This window comes from Meriones unguiculatus, chromosome 12 (genome assembly GCF_030254825.1).
Source record: "Meriones unguiculatus strain TT.TT164.6M chromosome 12, Bangor_MerUng_6.1, whole genome shotgun sequence".
In the NCBI taxonomy this organism is placed as follows: Eukaryota; Metazoa; Chordata; class Mammalia; order Rodentia; family Muridae; genus Meriones; species Meriones unguiculatus.
The window spans coordinates 74,519,826-74,537,282 of NC_083360.1; the positions used below are offsets into that span (position 1 = coordinate 74,519,826).

At 40.5% G+C, this 17,457-nt stretch overlaps 1 protein-coding gene across 20 annotated transcripts in view; it reads left to right on the forward strand.

The window, feature by feature from the left end:
- Fggy (FGGY carbohydrate kinase domain containing) overlaps nucleotides 1-17,457 on the forward strand; it is a 362,592-nt gene that overhangs the window by 63,316 nt on the left and 281,819 nt on the right. For 18 of the 20 annotated variants that reach the window (XM_060365879.1, XM_060365885.1, XM_060365883.1 and 15 more), the window contains one exon: nucleotides 8,137-8,225. The exons of the other annotated variants lie outside the window; for them this stretch is intronic. In XM_060365879.1, coding sequence (XP_060221862.1) covers nucleotides 8,137-8,225 — 89 coding nt within the window. The remainder of the gene's footprint in view (nucleotides 1-8,136; nucleotides 8,226-17,457) is intronic. 20 annotated transcript variants of the gene reach the window in all.

Sequence of the window (17,457 nt, forward strand, 5' to 3'; positions counted from 1 at the left end):
TCAAGTTACATGAGGGCCCCTGTCTCCCTTGCTAGACTCTTAGCTCGTTTTTAGGAAGAGAGTATAATTTATTCACCTGTATCTTTAGAGTTAGCATTAGTATTTTCTCCCAACACTATACTACCAATTAACTTGATTCTGACAGCTTTGGCTGATGCTCAGCCATACACTAGAAGTTCCAGGGGAAAATGTAAGCTAGGACTGTTTCACCTTAGCCACAAAGCCCTTGGAGAGTTTACTGCCTTCTTCAAAGACCTTTGAAAAATCATACAAGATGTATTCCTAGAAGAGATATTTTTCTGTGTGGTGGGATAGCTGTGGAGCCATCATTGGGGGAGATGTTACGACATTGCCATCCACTGCCTTTGTTTGAACAATGAAGTAAGTTATCAGTTGTGGACTTTCTGTATGCCTAGCGGGAAATGATGGTGGAATACCCTAACTCTTGCATAAGTGGACAGGTATATAATCCCAAGGAAGCCCTCACAGAATGCTTAAGAACATCCACCCTTTAAAGGCTGGGGAGGAATAAAGTTTGAGTGGAAGGATCTTTGGGGGAGAAGGGTATCTGAGCTTGATGAGATCTGATTCCTGTTTGTCCTCGGATGTCCTCAGGTCCTCCTGTCTGATGCAGCTCTTCCCCACTGCAGTCGCCCCGTCTCCGTTGGTGCTTGGCAGCCATGTAGCATTGCTGCACTGACCCAAGAACCCATGCCAGGAAGTGAATGAATCCATTTTCCAATTAAAATGAAACTTCTCCAGAAGACCTACTCACCCGGAGAAGGGAAATTTATCTTCCTGGCAGTTGGGCTTGGCTAGAATATGTTTCTGCTTCCGAAACAGAATGAGAAAATCCATTAACTTGAATGGAACAAAAAAAAAAACAAAAAAAAAAAAAAAAAAAGGAAAGAAACTAGGACAGTACTTATTCATTCATGTATCCATTCATTCCTTATTTTCATTTCCACGAACTGTAATATAGTTAGTACATCTATGCTCATTCATTCTTAGTCTTCCATTCAAGTAGCATTACTTATATCTATGCATCATAGACAATGCTAGGTCCTAGGCATCAACTGTAATAAAACCACCATTCTGTCTCTAAGGAGATTCAATGTAATGAGAAGGACAGACAGTGAACAACTCATGGGAAGAACAGGGACTATCGGTATGTTTAGCTTTCATTTCCAACTTGACACAGCCAAGAATCACCTGGGGGGGTTTCCATGAGAGTTGTGCGGGTTTTGCTATGATTATGTCTCTGAGGGGTTGTCTTGATTGTTAATTATGTTGGAATTCCCTACCTTTGAATGTGGGTGCTACCATTTCATGGGCTGGGTCCTGACTGTATAAGTGAAGAAACCTAGCTGAGCGTAAGTAGCAAGGAAGCAAGCAGGGAAGGATATGCTTGCTTCCTTTGACGTCATTATGGATGTGATGTGATGGGTGCTTTCGTTTCAGCCGTGTCCTCCCTAAAATTATGGACTATAACCTGGGATCATAAGTGAAATAAACCCATTCCCTCTGTGTTGAAGTGTTTCTGGATATTTTATCGTAGCAACAGAAATGAAATTAGAATAATAGGCACATGCAGTATTGACCTGCTCGGCTAAAGTGCAGTTTCATGGAGTGTTTAACCCCAGCAGTGATTCCTCAGTGGTGAGTGCATCTGGACACATCTGTATGTGCACATGCATGTATATGCACAGAGTTGGTTTTGTTTCTCTAAAAACCTTTGACTAATACCCAGATGCAAAGACAGAAACCTGTTCATGAATTAGCTGAGAGTTTAAATAGAGAGGATGACAGATTGATAGATAAGCAGAAACAAAATAGATTCTTTGTCCAAGAGACATAAAACCAAGGAGGTGGAAGACTTTTGGGGGAAGATAATGGGTTTTCTGTACTGAAATGTTGGGAGGTGACTGTGACATCAGAAAACAATTCCGAGGAGAGTTGGAGTTGGAGTTGGAGTCTGATTCAGTGTACTTACTTTGAAGTATCTTGGAGTGAAGGAATTGAGATGTGCCCGTGAGTATGTAAACAGTTAAGTGGCTATTGTGAACACCCTTTGGACCATCCATGTTTTAAGATCCACTAAAGAAAGAAGCTCATAAAGGAGACAGGAAAGCAACGAGGAGATTGGCACGAGGGTCCAGCTGGAAATACTGGGTCGATCTCTCATTTCGCATGTGTCCATACCTTCTCCTTTCTTGTCTATTCCAAGACTTTGTTTCCAAAGCCTCTTCATAGTCAGGGCTTCCTTGCTCTTCCATCCTAAGAACACCACCCATAGTTTTGTCATCTAGGTTATAGGCCTCTCTTCTGTCTTGGCATTTCTCCACTAAAGAAAAGAAAAAAATAAAAACAAAACAAAACTTGTGGGGAAGGGGAAGACTGAGTTAGCAGAGGATGGTGTTAAAGATGCCAAATCTGACTTTCTACTCAGCTGTCAAGGGATTGTCATCCCTTTTGGAGCATTAGCTTCATAATCTGGGAAGTGAAGGTTACAATTCTTGTTCCCCTGGCTCATAGAATTATACAGATTATATGAAATCATGAATATCAAGTACCTTGAAGACTATAAAGGTCTATAACAGCACTGAGACTCTTGTTGATTTATATAATTTGTACACTATCCCTTGAGGTAGATGATGGTAGTATGGAATTTGAAGAAATGCTCTTAGAAATCGACTTTGCTAAAGGAGCACAGCTGGCAGGCTGTAAGAACAACAGTCAAACTCAGGGTTGCCAGATGCCCTATTTCTTAGCTCCTACACCACAGCCTTCTCTCCGAGAATACACAGTGGTTTCTTATTCCTGGGCCATATAAGCACGGATGAAACTGTCAGTTACCGGGTAGATGGTAATACTCCTATGCTTAGAAAGTCAACTGTCATGTGGCCAGGAGTTTGCCTCTCTGTACAATGCCTCTAGGGTAGGTGAGGAAGCAGAGGATGCGGATAAATACAGCATGTAAAAATCAATTGTACAGTAGAATATTTCATTTTACAAATCTGTGATAGGACAACCCTTTTTCTAGTTGGGATTATCTGCTCTATAAACTCAGTTCTTTGTTGCTTGGATGTTTCCTTCAGCAGAGCATAGATCTGTAGTCTATTTGATTTTAAGCTCCAAGTAAAGTCTTTTTCCTGTGGGCCGTGTGTTAGCCACCCCAGGCCCAAAACCCCCTCTCTCTTCTGAACCTTGTCTGTGATTACTCATTAGAGACAGATATATGACCACACACAAAATGCTGTGATAAAGTTATGAGGCTGACTCATCAGACTTTGGTATCAGACTCATTACATTATTGTCATACATCATATTTTTAATTGCCTTTCATTTGCACATATCTTTTGCCAGCTCCAGTGTCTAGCTTTAAGTTCCTTACATCTCCGGAAGCTTTTTTCATGTTTTTCCCTTATGAGTTAGATGTGTCCTTTGCCCTCTAGAAGAAGTTTGTCATTTTTAAGACGGATTTGAGCATATGCGTGTGTAATCAGCATAATCAGTTACAGCGAGGAAAGAGAGACTATATCTGAGCTGAGTTTGCATCAAGGTTAGAAGATTGAGAAAGAGAGCAGGGGCACAGGATGGGAGGGCGCTGGGCATGGGGGCGGAGGTAGACAGTCCACACAGAGGCAGCAGCCTAAATAGAGGCAGGGAACCATGAAAGAGCAGAATGTGTTGAGCTTAAATACAAAGTAACAAGGGTAGGGTAAATGTTACTGAGAAGCCTGGAAGATGATCCCAGAAAGAAATCCTAGTGATCATGATGGGTGGCTGGAGCCAGATGGGTACCCGGGAGCTAGACTCAGGACTGAGCATGAGTCCAGGCCATGAGATGCTGTTGGAAGTTTTAACAAAGGAATGGATTGTGAGACCTTAGCTTTTAGAAAGACGGCTGTGCTGCCACAAATCCCAGTGTATTTGCCCGTTTGCCTAGAAGCATTGTTAGTGTTCGCTCCCTGTCTGTGGATGGGAGTCTGAAACATAATAGTTTCTTTTATCCCAGGAAGGTTTTACCTGGACTTCTGACCTGCTGCATGTTTTCTATTGATGGTGACTCTGAGGATTAGGCTTCCCAAAATATTTCACCTCTCTGGGCTGTCAGCCTGTGCTCAAATTTCAAACCTTGAGGATAGAGCCAAGGATAAAGTTTTGTCTCTTCATGGGTAGTTCTAGAAAACATGAACAGTATGAAAACTGTAATTTGCAGGCCGGATTATTTATTGCATGTTAAGTTTGGGAGCTCTAGCGCACACACCCCTTTCATTTACTGGGCACCACAGATAACCCAGATAGACTCTCCTTGCAATTAATAATAAACTAAACCCATTTTTGTTTTCACTTTGCCCCTGCATCCTGGTGCCGTTTCTGTAACTGTCTTGTTCCCTACAATCTTCCTCAGCATCTAGAAAGAGCAGAAACCTCACAGCTTCTAGAGACACTGAAGTGGATTCAGGATGACTCTCCTCTGCCTCAGGCTCTCCTGATTTCCCCTCTTGATTCTTGGGCATAACTGTTCTGCCCCCATCCTCTTCAGAGATCCAAAGCTATGTGAATCTTTGAGTAGTAGCCTCCCAAGAAATGCTGCGGTTTAACGAAATAATAAATGATAGGGGTGAGCTTCTCCCTGATTGCTTTCCAGCCGATGGATTGCTTACCTCAAAGGGCTGTTACTGGAACGCAGAGTCTTCAGTGCCAAGTCATACACCCCAAATCTCTGACGAATCTTTGTTTCCTGAAAAGATTAATTTTTGTTAGGTCCTTGGTATCTGGAGGACAGAATGATTTAACTCTTTCGCCACCTGGGGCTCCTACTTGGAAGCAGATTAAGGTATTAAGTTGGCCTGTGTGGTGGGCCTTGCAGTTTATGCTCTGTAACCTATGGACGGCTTATAAATGAAGGATTGGTTAAGTCCATAGAAGCTAAGTGAGTCATCCAAGATTAAAGTTGGAATCTCTGAAATGTTTTAAGTGTTAAGCTGTAGTTGGTTTCCCTTCATGTAAGGAATGGCTGAAACTTCCTCAGGATACTTCCAAGGGTTTTACACCCATAGCTCTGCTAGGACCCAGGTGGCTGCTGCTATACAATGCAAAAAATGAGCGCTCACCTTAGAGCAGACACGTTGGATGACTCAGGGACAAGCTCATGGAGTCTAACCCTCGGTTCCTACATCCTTAGATGTGAGTATTATTTATTGCCTGTTCCGTTTCCTATTTCCCAGATAATCAAGGGAGACAGAGTATGGGAACATTGTTGTACATTGTGGAGGGTAAAAGATTGTGTCCTGATATAGGTTCAGTAGACACAAGTAGAGAATTAATTCAGTAGTTTTTGGCTGGGAAGGATGAGGGACAAAAACATTTCGCTGCAGAACTACTTAAAAATCCATCTTCATGGGCCAATATGGCAACTGATGGCAAAACCCTTGTAAATCTCATAGCTGTGTGGGAGAATTTTATGGGAACCTCAGAGCCAGCCAGTCTCTCAAGCAATTGTCAGACATCCAGATACATCCCTGTCACCCACACCCTTCCCTCCTCTCTTTGTTGGCCAACCCACAGACTTTGCGTTTGTAGAGAAAGCAGGAGATATGTGTTCATGTCTCTTTCACCATCATGTGCATACTTTTTAAAATTCCTTTTAAGATCTTCAGATTATAATGTAATCACAAAATCCCCCTTTTCTATTTATCCTCCTTCAACCCCCCCCCCATAAATCCTTTCTTGCTTTCTTTCAAATTAATGGCTTTTTTTTCATTAAGTGTTGGTACATATGTGTGTGTGTGTTCCTAAATATATAAATACACACAACCTGTTTAGTCTGTATAATGTTGCTTGTAAAAATACCTGATGCTTTCTGGCATGCTGGTTTTGCTTTCTGGCATGCTGGTTCTGTCTATTCGTTCTATGCAGAAGATGACTGGGGGCTCTGACTTTGACCCACAAGGCTAGTAAGACCTCAAGAGGAAGTGCTCCTGGGTTCCTCATTCCTTCTGTCCTCAGGATATCACAAAAAGCCGTGCAGCTCTGTCAGAGATGTTCTGTTTGGATTTCTCTGTCTGCAGCAGCTCTTGTTATGGCTGCAGGCAGGAGGTTGTCCTGTAGGCCCATTAGTACCCCCATGTAAGACCTAACAGAGCCAGTTGTTTTCTCAGCTCAGGGTGGTTGTTTGGCTTTGACTAGAAGTAGTAGTTGATCTGTAAGTGATCTGGCCTTTGGTGCACGGTGACTGGTCTTGCGTTTTTGGAACTAAGGAAGAAGACTGCCTTTTCTCTGACCACCAACGGCTACAACCACAGAGCACATGGAAATGGGTTTTTGAGACTATCCAAAAGGCATGCTGGTACTTTGACTCACATAATTTCAAAGGCGACTATTTTCTGATTGTGACTTGTTAAGTGTACAGGGTTATACAAGTTCATAGCTGTGTTGGGCATATTTTGTAAATCGTAAGCTTTGCTTTATTTGATGTTAAGATGTATGGATATCTATAGGACCCATTTCTTTCTCAACAGAGGCTTTCAGATAAATGGTAACAGAATGGTTGTAATACTTTGGCTTTTAAGTCTGAACCTTTGATGTCTTTATTGTACTAGAACCCTATACTTGAGACGGCTCTTGGACATAGTTATGTGTGCTGAAACAGAATTGAAAGGGAACAGTAAGTAGGAAAAAAACCCAGAATTTGAGAATAGAAATCTATAAAAGCCAGGTATGTGTCTGTCAAATTGATATAACAACTCCTACCACTTTTGCATTGCTGAAGGAAGGCAAGTCATACAGGAGGAAGCCATTGTAACCTAACAGGCACTCATCACAGAAGAGACAGGGCAGGGAAGCTAAAGCAGTCTACCTAGTAGTTAAGTAGATTTTTTATTGCACCAAACAGGCACAATATGTTTTTTGTTTTTTGTTTTTGTTTTTGTTTTTTTTGAAGCCTGCATCATTCCCTTTAGCTCATTACCCTGAGCTTATGATATTTTTTTCCTTTTTAGTGTCTTGTAACAAAGAATCATTAAAAGCAAGGAGACATAGTAAGTCAAGTGACAGGTAGTCTTTCTTGCTCTGTCTTCTGTTGCCTTTAAATTCTTCACTTCTAGGTGCTTTGCAGAAAGTAACTGCTTCATTATTTCCAAATTCACTCTATATCCAGTTCCATTTACAGGAAGACTTGAATGGCTTCATTTTTGACCTTGATTTTAAAGTCCTGGGAGAAGAAATGTTCCTGACTTAACTAATTCACATGTCTATTGCTGGGTTAATCAGGTGCTTATCATGAGAGGACTATGAGAATGTCCACCCATGAGAATGTCCTCCCAGCAGCTAAAAGTACACCCAGTCTGCAGGAGGAGAGGTATCATGGTGACCAAGGCTGACAAAAACCTTTGACCTCACAGAGCTTCCAGAGCAGGAGAAATAAAGGACATTACCCCAACAATTACGTGTGTGGTATAGAACTAAGTATAATTTTGAGTAGGAAATCCTGCAACTTACGCCATTGGTAGTACATGAGTCCTGGGAAGAAATGGAGTGGTAAGTGAGGGCTGAATTATCCAGGCAGATTTAGTAAAGGAATGAAAAGCCCAGCAGTAAAGAAAAAAGGTCTGGCTATTTAGCAATATGGAGTAAAATAAATGTCTAAAACCATCATCCTTTTAATTTGACTGTGCCCTGGCTTAGACTGGGAGCTTTTTCAGTTGCCTTTGGTACTAGTAGGTATGTGGGGAATTTACATGGCAGGGCACGCTTAGATTCCTTGAGTACTCAGTGCAAGTCCTTCCCAGTGTATAGCTGTTAACTTCTTACTCTGTGTTTGAAGCATATCCTCTCGCCTTTGCCAAGAGGCTGGGTTGTAAGTCCACAGGGTCTGCCTTCACCCTGTCCAGGTTGCAAAAGAGGACAAAAGGAAAATTATGTTCACTTTGGAAGGATCAATAATTGTCAGGTTTTCTTTCCTATACAAATACTACTTTTATACCACACTCCCCCAAGCTCCCTTGAACAGATGTTTTCATGAACATTGTTGGCTCTGTTTTTGTTTTGAAAAATTTGAAACATTTTTGAAAGAGGAGAAGAGTTGGGGAAAAACTCATAATTGATTCTAATATATATTTAATTTGGCAGAACTTGAGAGAGACTTGCTGGGATAAGGCGGGACATTTCTTTGATCTCCCAGACTTCTTATCATGGAAAGCAACAGGTGTCACGGCACGGTATGTTAATTACAAGTTAGATTTTATTTGTGTTCTTCTAATCCCGGGTGTCTCTCTCTCTATTCCTTTCTTAACTCTCTTTGACTGGACATTCTGTTTTTACATCTGCATGTGATTTAGCATACTTGAAACATCTTGAATCTATCTACTGTGTCTACTGAACATGCTCAAGTACCATTGTTTCCTATCTTGCTGGAAACGTGAGTATACGCAGTGAAGACTATTCATTTAAATTGGACACGTTTGAAGGAGACGTTAAAATTCAGAATAGACTCCAACTCCTTCTGAAGGTGCCTTCTGCGTGGCAAGTTAAAGAGAGAAAAAGATGTGGTTCAGAAATTAGGGTAGGAAGCATGTTTTGCAAGGAGGTGGATAGTAACTGAGTGCATGTGTTATGAACTTAAGTCACCTCTTATGGAAATGTATTAGAATTGTCCCAAATGCTGTGGTACCTGTGGTAGAGCAATGGTTACCTCTAAGGAACCTACAGATGTTAAACTATGTTCCATATGAGAGCACTTTTGCAGAATACTTATTGAGTGTGAGGTCGTGGCTGCTGTAGGTGAGTATGAAGAGAGAGCTAGGTGTGAAACCACAGTATGGCAGAGTGATGGTCATTTTGACCTCATCTTCAAAGGGATGTGCAGGAATGATTGGTGACTTGAGAAGGAAAACAGGATCTGGAACAGGCAAGCTCTGAGGACAAGAAGCAGGTGGAGAGGACAGATGAGGCTATTTGAATTGAAACCAATGCTCCCGAATGGATTACTTAGGCAGACATTGTTTCTGAAAGTCAGTACTTTCAGAAGGGCAGATCCTCCTCTGCTTCTATATTTAAGCTCTGGAGGAAAAGAGAACAGTGAAAACTCCTCTTATGCCTGACACACTTGTAGGATTGGGGCCTTTTCTTGGGGTAAATTGGTAAGACTGAGACTTTGGCCCTGGGGCTCCCAGAAAGAGATAATAAAGGATGTGTCCCGAAAGTACTTCCATCTTCATGTCAGCCTCCCCCTGCTGCCCCATAGAAAGTTCCCTCAGAGTGGAGGGTGGCATCTGCATATGATGATGACCTTGGCACTTCCTAGTTCTCACCCTGCTTAGAGAGAAGTCTGGAGAAGCCTGGAGGCCTGGATTTTGCCGGTAGAGAGTTCAGCTATTCACACTGAAGTCCACTGTGGAGGGCAGTTTGTAAAAGAAACCCTCATTCTCAGCATTACTCTTTTGGTTTGGCATTATCTAAAGCTATTTCTGTGAGAGCCTTTCTGTAGTCCTTTTTTTTTTTTTCCTGCTTTTGTGCAGTAATGAACAAAATGCTATATTATTCTGGCCATATATATCTAATGATCAAAACACTGCTATTAAGTTGTGTTTTTGCAGGGCTGAAAAATGAAACTAAAATGGAGGAGCATCTGGGGCCACTGCTTACTACAACCACTGCTGCCTCCTCTTCATCTCTCTCCCTCTCTCTGTCCGTCCCTCCCTCCCTCCCTCTCTTTCTCCTTTTCTTCCTCCCTCTCTTCCTGCCTTCCCAAGTCCCTCCCTCCCTCCCCCTCCTCCCTCCCTCTCCCTCCTCCCTCCCTTCCCTTCCTCCCTCCCTCTCCCTCCTCCCTCCCTTCCCCTCCTCCCTCCCTTCCCCTCCTCCCTCCCTCCCTCCCTTTTTCTTTTCCCTTCTCACACTCCTACCATTATCTCCCCCCACCCCCAGATCTTACTCACCCCCAGAGTTACTCATGGTTCTGACATAGCTTTCAGGGGCTAGCCCTGACTAAGATGAATTCCGTGAAATGACATGCATATGCATACTCTGGTCACACTGGCACATATGCTTCTTTATAGATGAGTGATCTTGGGCATGCCTTGTGTCTTTCTTGAATCTATTAATATCTGTATTTGTCAGTGGGAACCATATCCTCATGCAGGCTTGTAAATGTCCTATTGAAACTATTTTTCCAACTAGCTTTTTTTTTTTTTTTTTTTTTTTTTTTTTTATAACAAGCAGCACACCATTCATTGCATTACTTGTATGGTAAGTGTGTGTACATTTGATGTCTCCATTTGAAGTTGAGTGTTTCCTTGATGGGTCTTCACTTTTATTTGTTGAGACAGTCTCTCCCTAGACTCAGATCCTGTCCAGTTCTGGCTTGTTTTGTTAGTTTTAAAATAATTGGCTGTCTAGTTCCCTCTTTCTGGCACAGTCTTTACATTAAATTCCTGATGCAGTCAGTGCACAGAAGTCCCAGTGGTCTTGCCACATTTGTCTACAGTAAATAAATTGTTTCTCCAGGCCTAGTGCGATTACTCATCTGTGAGTTCTCTTGTCGTGAGTGAGAGTTAGATACTGTGGATAAGTACGAAGCGTGTTCTATTAAAGGCTAAAGCATTTGTCCCATCTCCTAGAACAAGGGAGGTGAGGCCTGAAATGGAATGTGTCAATGCCAAAAGAACTCTGGGCAACAGAGCAGGAACTTGGCACCCAACAAGTCAAGGAGAGGTTTAGATTTGGTGTTCATTTGGCACTTTCATGTGCTTGTTTTGGGTGGCTTTGATGAAGTCAGTGCCAAAAAAGCTAGGGGGTGTTTTTCTTTCTTGTTATTGCAGGCTAACAAAGGACTGAATTTCACCTAGTCTGAAGGCTACAAGCTTGTTTTTGGCAACAACAGTATAAGAAGGTCCCTCTTCCTTCTTCCTTCTTCTCCCTCCTGAAAAGAATTTAATTTTGTTTTTATCCAAGATGCAGAAGCTGCTTACTTTTTTTATTTATCTGAGCCACTGAGAAAATCACTCCTGGACCCATGATTGATTTGTGATTCCTCTCTATACTTTCTGCTGTATTAATGAAAAGAGTTACTGCTACTTTAATAATAACAATAAGAACAGTAACAACAACAACAACAACAACAATAATAATAAATGGGTATCCTTTATCAAGAGCCTTTCTTTTATCTATGGGAAACATATTGACAAATGTTAGCTCTATTGGTACTCAACAGCCATCTGTTAGAGCAGGTGGTATTAGTACTATTTTGCAATTTAAGAATCGAAATTGAATGTGTTAGTAATTTGCCACATTCTAGCCACTGAGTGGGTAACTGTTCAGATTGTGAGAAATGGTTAGTCAGAAATGTGAATAATAAAATTGTTCATAATCAGACAAAACATATTCATATGCATTCATACATTTGTATGTATAGATCCTCTAATGAGATATGAAATGACTTTTGGTAAACGAAATAAAAATAGGGCTTGGATGTATAGCCATCAGTCACTGGACCAATGCACATAACGAAAGAAAACAAACAAAAATGCAAAAGAGACAATAAAACAGTGATTAAAACATAAAAAGCCCAGAATAAAGTGAAAATGTTAATACAGTGACTTGAGTTGATGCCTAAATCTTTATAGAAGCTACATGTTTCTTTATAACTTTGAGTAGATTTGTTTTTAACCTTCCTGGTGTCCAGAATGAAAAGGGAATACAGGAAGTCTGACTGAAGCAACGAACACATGAAGCTGCCTAGAGAGCTGGACTCTTGTCTCACTTAGTGGATATGAGAGAAAAGCTCCCTACATTATTAAAGGTTCATGGTATTCCATAAATTATTCATAAGTATGTTCTATTAATTCAATTATAATTTCAAATAAGCACTTGAAAATAGTTTTAGGTTTACAAGAACATTATGAATATGTACAAAGGGTTCTCAGATTTGCCAGATGCCAAATTTCCTGTAGCTAATATATATTAATATGTGGCATGTTTGTTATAGTTAAGGAACCAGTGTTGACATATTATCATTAACTCTATTCTTTGTTCAAATTTCTTAATATAGTGGTGTTCTTGGAGATGGAAGCAAATGACTACCCTGCCATGTAGGGAACCAACAACAACCCAAAATACAGATAACACCAAATCCAAGTTGGTGAACCACTGAGTTTGCTGCAAGTTACTTACAGGAATGTGCGTGATGGGTTACTTATGGGAGCAGAAATCACGCAATGACAGCTGCATCACAGAAGCTCACTTTAGCATGGGTGTCAGCTCACCAAATCTGTACAGTTTTCAGGCATCTTGACAGGTTGGAGAGTGTCCTTCCAGGCAGTTGAGCTGGTTTCTGCCCCTTCCAGTCAGCTTTGCTGGTACTTAGTATGTCTAATAATGTCTCCTAGCAGCTCTTAGCACTATATATACACTTGGAGAGGGAGGATGCTGTAAGCCTGCTTAGTTTCAGGGACTTCCTGATAACTTCAAGTTGTTTGCTTTATGAGCTTAAGGAGCTTACCTACAGGGTGGAATGTTTGACCTCACTTTGGAACATCCTGCATCCTGAGCTTCCCTATAAGATGGAAGGTTTTATACAGGTGGAAGTTTCTACATAATACCTTAGTTTTTAACCTAATGGCTTTTTGGTTCCACAATATTGTATTATTTGGGCATATCTCTTCAGCTTCCGTCAGCTGTTGTAGTTTCCTAAGACTTTCCTGGTTATGGACGTACTGTATATTGAAGCATGGCGTTACTGTATATTGGGGGTTATTAGAATTTGTTGAATGTTTTTCTCTAGTTGAATGTGGATATTCTGTTTTGTGGAGGTAACGTACCATTGTCATCGCTGTTGATTCTGTTGATCACTGTGTTGGTGCATGCCTCACCTGCTTTGTGTTGCATTGTACTCTTTGGGATGGGTTCATGGTGTACAGTTCATACTTACAGAGTGAAGTATTTTCCTTTAACTTTTGGAAGGCAGAAAAGCTGCATGTAGTATTGTGAATTATTTTGCATTGGGCATTGTCTTTTTCTGTTCACTTATTTTTAACATGAGGCAAAAGAAATGATGATTAGGCTTCTCAGGGATAAGAGAAAGTGTATGTTTCGTTCAGAGATTATGTGCTGCATTTTCTGGGAAATTTGTATACCCCAAGGAAAAACAGGGTTGAATTTTCTGAAAATCTTGAATTTCTTTTCCCTTTTATTTTGTTATTTTTATATACATTTATTTTCTTCTCACTTCTACAAAAATATAAAACTGTAGATTCTCAATAAATAATCTTTCTCTCACTTTAAAGTGATGAAAGTATGGTCTTTAGGTGTGGTGATTCATGCCTATAATCTCAATCTTTTGGAGGCTGGGCCAGGAGGATTGCTGTGAGTTCAAGGCAAGCCTGGGCTACATATTGAGCTCCAGGGCAGTCTATGTTACAGGATGAGATGCTTCCTCAAAGCAATAAGAATAACAGTAACAAAATCCTGTAATCCCTTTTAAAATATCAAGGATTTTCCTAATTTGGTTGGTTCTCTGTGTCTGTGGATAGGGTTAATAAGCAATATTATTGTATTGTTAATTTTCCCTTGATTCTTTGCTTCCCTTGACAGGAGATGGTTGTGGTTGCACTATCGATCTGTAGTCATTTTATAATGTAATTTCGAGCAGCTCAAAGGTGGCAGCATTATTTATTGTCTTATTCCAGGTTTTTTTTTCATTTATTAATACCTTATTTTTGCTATCAGTATCATTTGAAAATAATGCGAGTGTAGTATTCTAATCTAATTAGTGTACCTAGATCTGCCTTGTCAAATTTTTAGGCTTAACATGGGGTTGTAATAATTTGAATCTTGGAGTGTTCCCAAGGCCTGTGTGCTGAAGGCTTGGTCTATGGTCTCTGTGCTGATGGGGAGGGTAGAACCTGTAGGTCATAGAGTTCTGTAAAAGACAAGCCGGCGTCCCTTCCACAGGGAGATGTCAGTGATCTTTTTGCTTATTTGTAGCCATGAGATGAACAGATCCCCGCACTGTGTGCTTCCTCCGTAATGTTTAACAATATCACAGCCGATGGGGATAAACAGTTATGGACTGTAACTTCTGAAACCATGAGCTAACATCAGCCTTTTTCTCTCAAGCCATCACAGGAATCTTCTCTTAATTCGCATGTTCTTATTAAATGTAACCTGATCACCTGAAAGCAAGGTGTTTGGTATTCACCCATGTAACTACAGTTCCATTTAGCACTTAAGACAATTAAAATTAGTTTTCATTGTTTAAGCCCCTTGCAGGTATCCTGCTGTTAAAAGTTTTGAGAACCATTTACTCTTCCTTAAAATTGGGGTTCTGACTGATGCAACAGAGCACAAAGAGCATAGGCTAAGCTATGGAAAGCTACCCTATTTATTACCTTAGAAAATACCCACTTACCTGTAATGTATAAGCCTTTGATATACTGGGTGGACTGTAAATTAATATGATGTTGGGCTAAATGTGTTATTCAGTATTTGCCCTTTGATTATCACAGCAGTATTGTCTAACCTGCTCTCACAATTAATAAGATACAGGCACCTGTTAAATTTTATAATTGCCTTATTTACCTTGGGCTGGGCAGATATTTCACCTACGCTGTCTCAATAACCTCACCATCCATCTCCCAGATTCCATCTAATGTCATCCACCTTAACCATTCCTATCTGGGCTACCTTCCACCCATAATCCCAAGATACTTGCTTATATTTTTTTATCTTGGTGTTTTCTCCATCCATGCCATCCTTGGAGTCCTTCCTCCTGGCACATGTGGTTCCCTCTTCACACTAACCCATCCTCCTGCCTCCTCTCTTCACATCTGTCTGTCTATCCCATGGTTCTCTTGAACCCAAAGCCCAGGAACCTTAGTCACACCTAGCCAATTCTGTCCTGCCAGCGTCTTAGGCCTTTTAATCAACCAGCCAGGAATAATGTTTTAGGCAGGTTTATACAACAAGGATAGGTTCATGCAGGCAGTAACCAGTTCTTGAGGGCCAGTAATTAGCATCAAAATACAAGCATCAGGCCAACCCCCAACAGTAGACAATGAAGCTTAGATGTTCATGATGAATACTACCTACATGTTCAAATGCATGTATGCACACATGGATACTGGGCAGGGTGGAAGACAATGTATACCCATGTAGGATCTTGCTTAGCAGTCTGGATACAGACCTGATCAGATGTCCCCACCAAAAACACTGGAAGCCATTCGTGTGGCCACGCCAAGATATAAGAAATATCATGAGCTCACTGATGTCTAGGCATGCATTATCATCATGTCTTTAACACAGTCGCCTATTTCGGTCTCTGATCTCTCAGTTATCACATATTTTTCCTTATCCTCTTGGAGAAATGTAGGAAGATAGGGAGTGAGGTCACCTGCGCATGCTGGTTCTGTACAGAGGGTACACAGCTTGGGGGAAAATCTCTTCCACTCTAGGGTAAAGGAGACATTTCATGCTGATCTGCTTTTGCTGTTGTGTTGCAGTCCACAATCTTTTCTTGTCCTTCTGACTTCTTTTTGCGTTTGCATATCTGAGATAAGACAATTAAAATAAAAACATTTTAAGCTGTACTTGGCACACAATGTAACTTGTCCATTTCAAGTATATAGTTCAATAGTTTTGGTATATTTATTTTTAGTAATTAATAGTATTCTATGTTAGTCTGTATATAATTTTTCAAATAACTATCTTTAGGTCTGTGCTGTAGTGGTTCTGATTATATTTACAGTGTTGTACAAAACCTCTGTTTCCAGAACTTTTTATCATGCCAAACAAAATTGCTATCTCCTACGACAGCTTTCCCCAGTCCCTGTTAACCTCCAATCGGGTTTCTGTCTGTATGCATCTGCCTGTTCTAGATGTTCTGTGTACAGTATTAGTCCTTTTATGCCTGTATTATTTTTTTAGTGGCATTTTCAAGGTTTATTATATGTTATATGTGCTTGTATTTTCTTCTCTTTTATGACTAGACAATACTATTCAATTTCACACACATATGCAGCATTTGCTCATCCCTTCATCTGTTGGTGAGCATTCTTGGGAATGCTTGCTTGGTTCCCACCTGTTGGCTCCTGAGAATCATGCTGCCGTTGGGGACTTTGTTTCCTGTTGCTCTAATCTGGGACTAGATAAGCTGTAAATAAGAGATTTTCTTTTTCCTGAGACAGGTTTTCTTCCTGTAGCAGTGGCTGTCCTGGACTTGATCTGTAGACCAGGCTGTTCTCAAACTCACAGAGATCCACCTGCCTCTACCTCCCTGAGTGCTGGGATTACAGGCATGCACCACTGTACCTGGCCAAGACAGTGTCTTTTAAATCACAGCACAAGTCATTTGCTCAGCTTCTTGTTGGGACCTCGTGATGTGTCAATTTATTCAAAAGATCCCAAGTGAGAAAGAATGGATGCAGATCCACTGCACAAGATCCTGTTTTCTTGACCTCTACTTCAGTCCCTAGTCTCAGTAGACCTAACCCATTATCAAAGAAGACAACAGTGTGTTGATGAGGGTGCTGCTTCTATGACCAACCTTCCCACCAGCTCCTCCTTCTTAGAGATCTGCCACCTCTCAGTACTCTAAAAATGAGAATCACGCTTGCAGCTCATGAACCTTTGGGACCAGTGATGTCCAGAATGTGACAGTTATTCATAAGAATATATTCAAGTACCTGCTTTTCGTTCTCAGAGGATCATCTAGGAGTAGAAGCTGGTTTGTGTAGAAATTCTGTGTATAGATTTTGAGGAGTTACCTGTCTACCTGCAGCAGAGGGGAGTTCCACTTGCCTCCCAGCACTTATTTTCTCTTCTTTCTAAAAAATAAAATGAATAAATAAAACAAAAGACATTATGATCAGTGTAAAGTGGTTTCTTGTTGTGATTTAATAGTCTTTTTAAATCTTAGTGCTCTCTGGTTGAAAGTAAAATTGACTGAATTTTGTTCATCATAGTAGGTAGGATATTTTGGCTAGACCTTGAAGGGAAAAGCAGTTATTCATGATCTGCTCCATGCTAATGCGTTTTGATTTGCATTGTTTTATAGTTGTATTGAAGGATGATTTCTCAGAACAGTGTTAGATAAAATAGCTCTTCTAAGTTCTAGGAAGAATGATTCAGCCTTCTCCGATCAGCTTATTCTTGAATATAGTTAATAATGCTGAGAAATGACCTATAAATATGAAATTTCCTTTACCTTTAGTTTTGGAAGATAAGGAAGATGTTCCCACCCTTTCTAAAGATTATAACTCTTGTATCTTCACTGATAAGTAATAGAAACAATTAAAAATTAAAAATATCAAAATTATAAAGGTTGTTCCTCTGCTATAAATAAATTCTACAAATCATTAAGGATATTATTATTACTACTATTTTTATTTCACTGTCTTCAACCCTGAATTCATGGTCTAGGATATTTTTGCAGTGTCCATGATGAAAAGATGGCAGGGG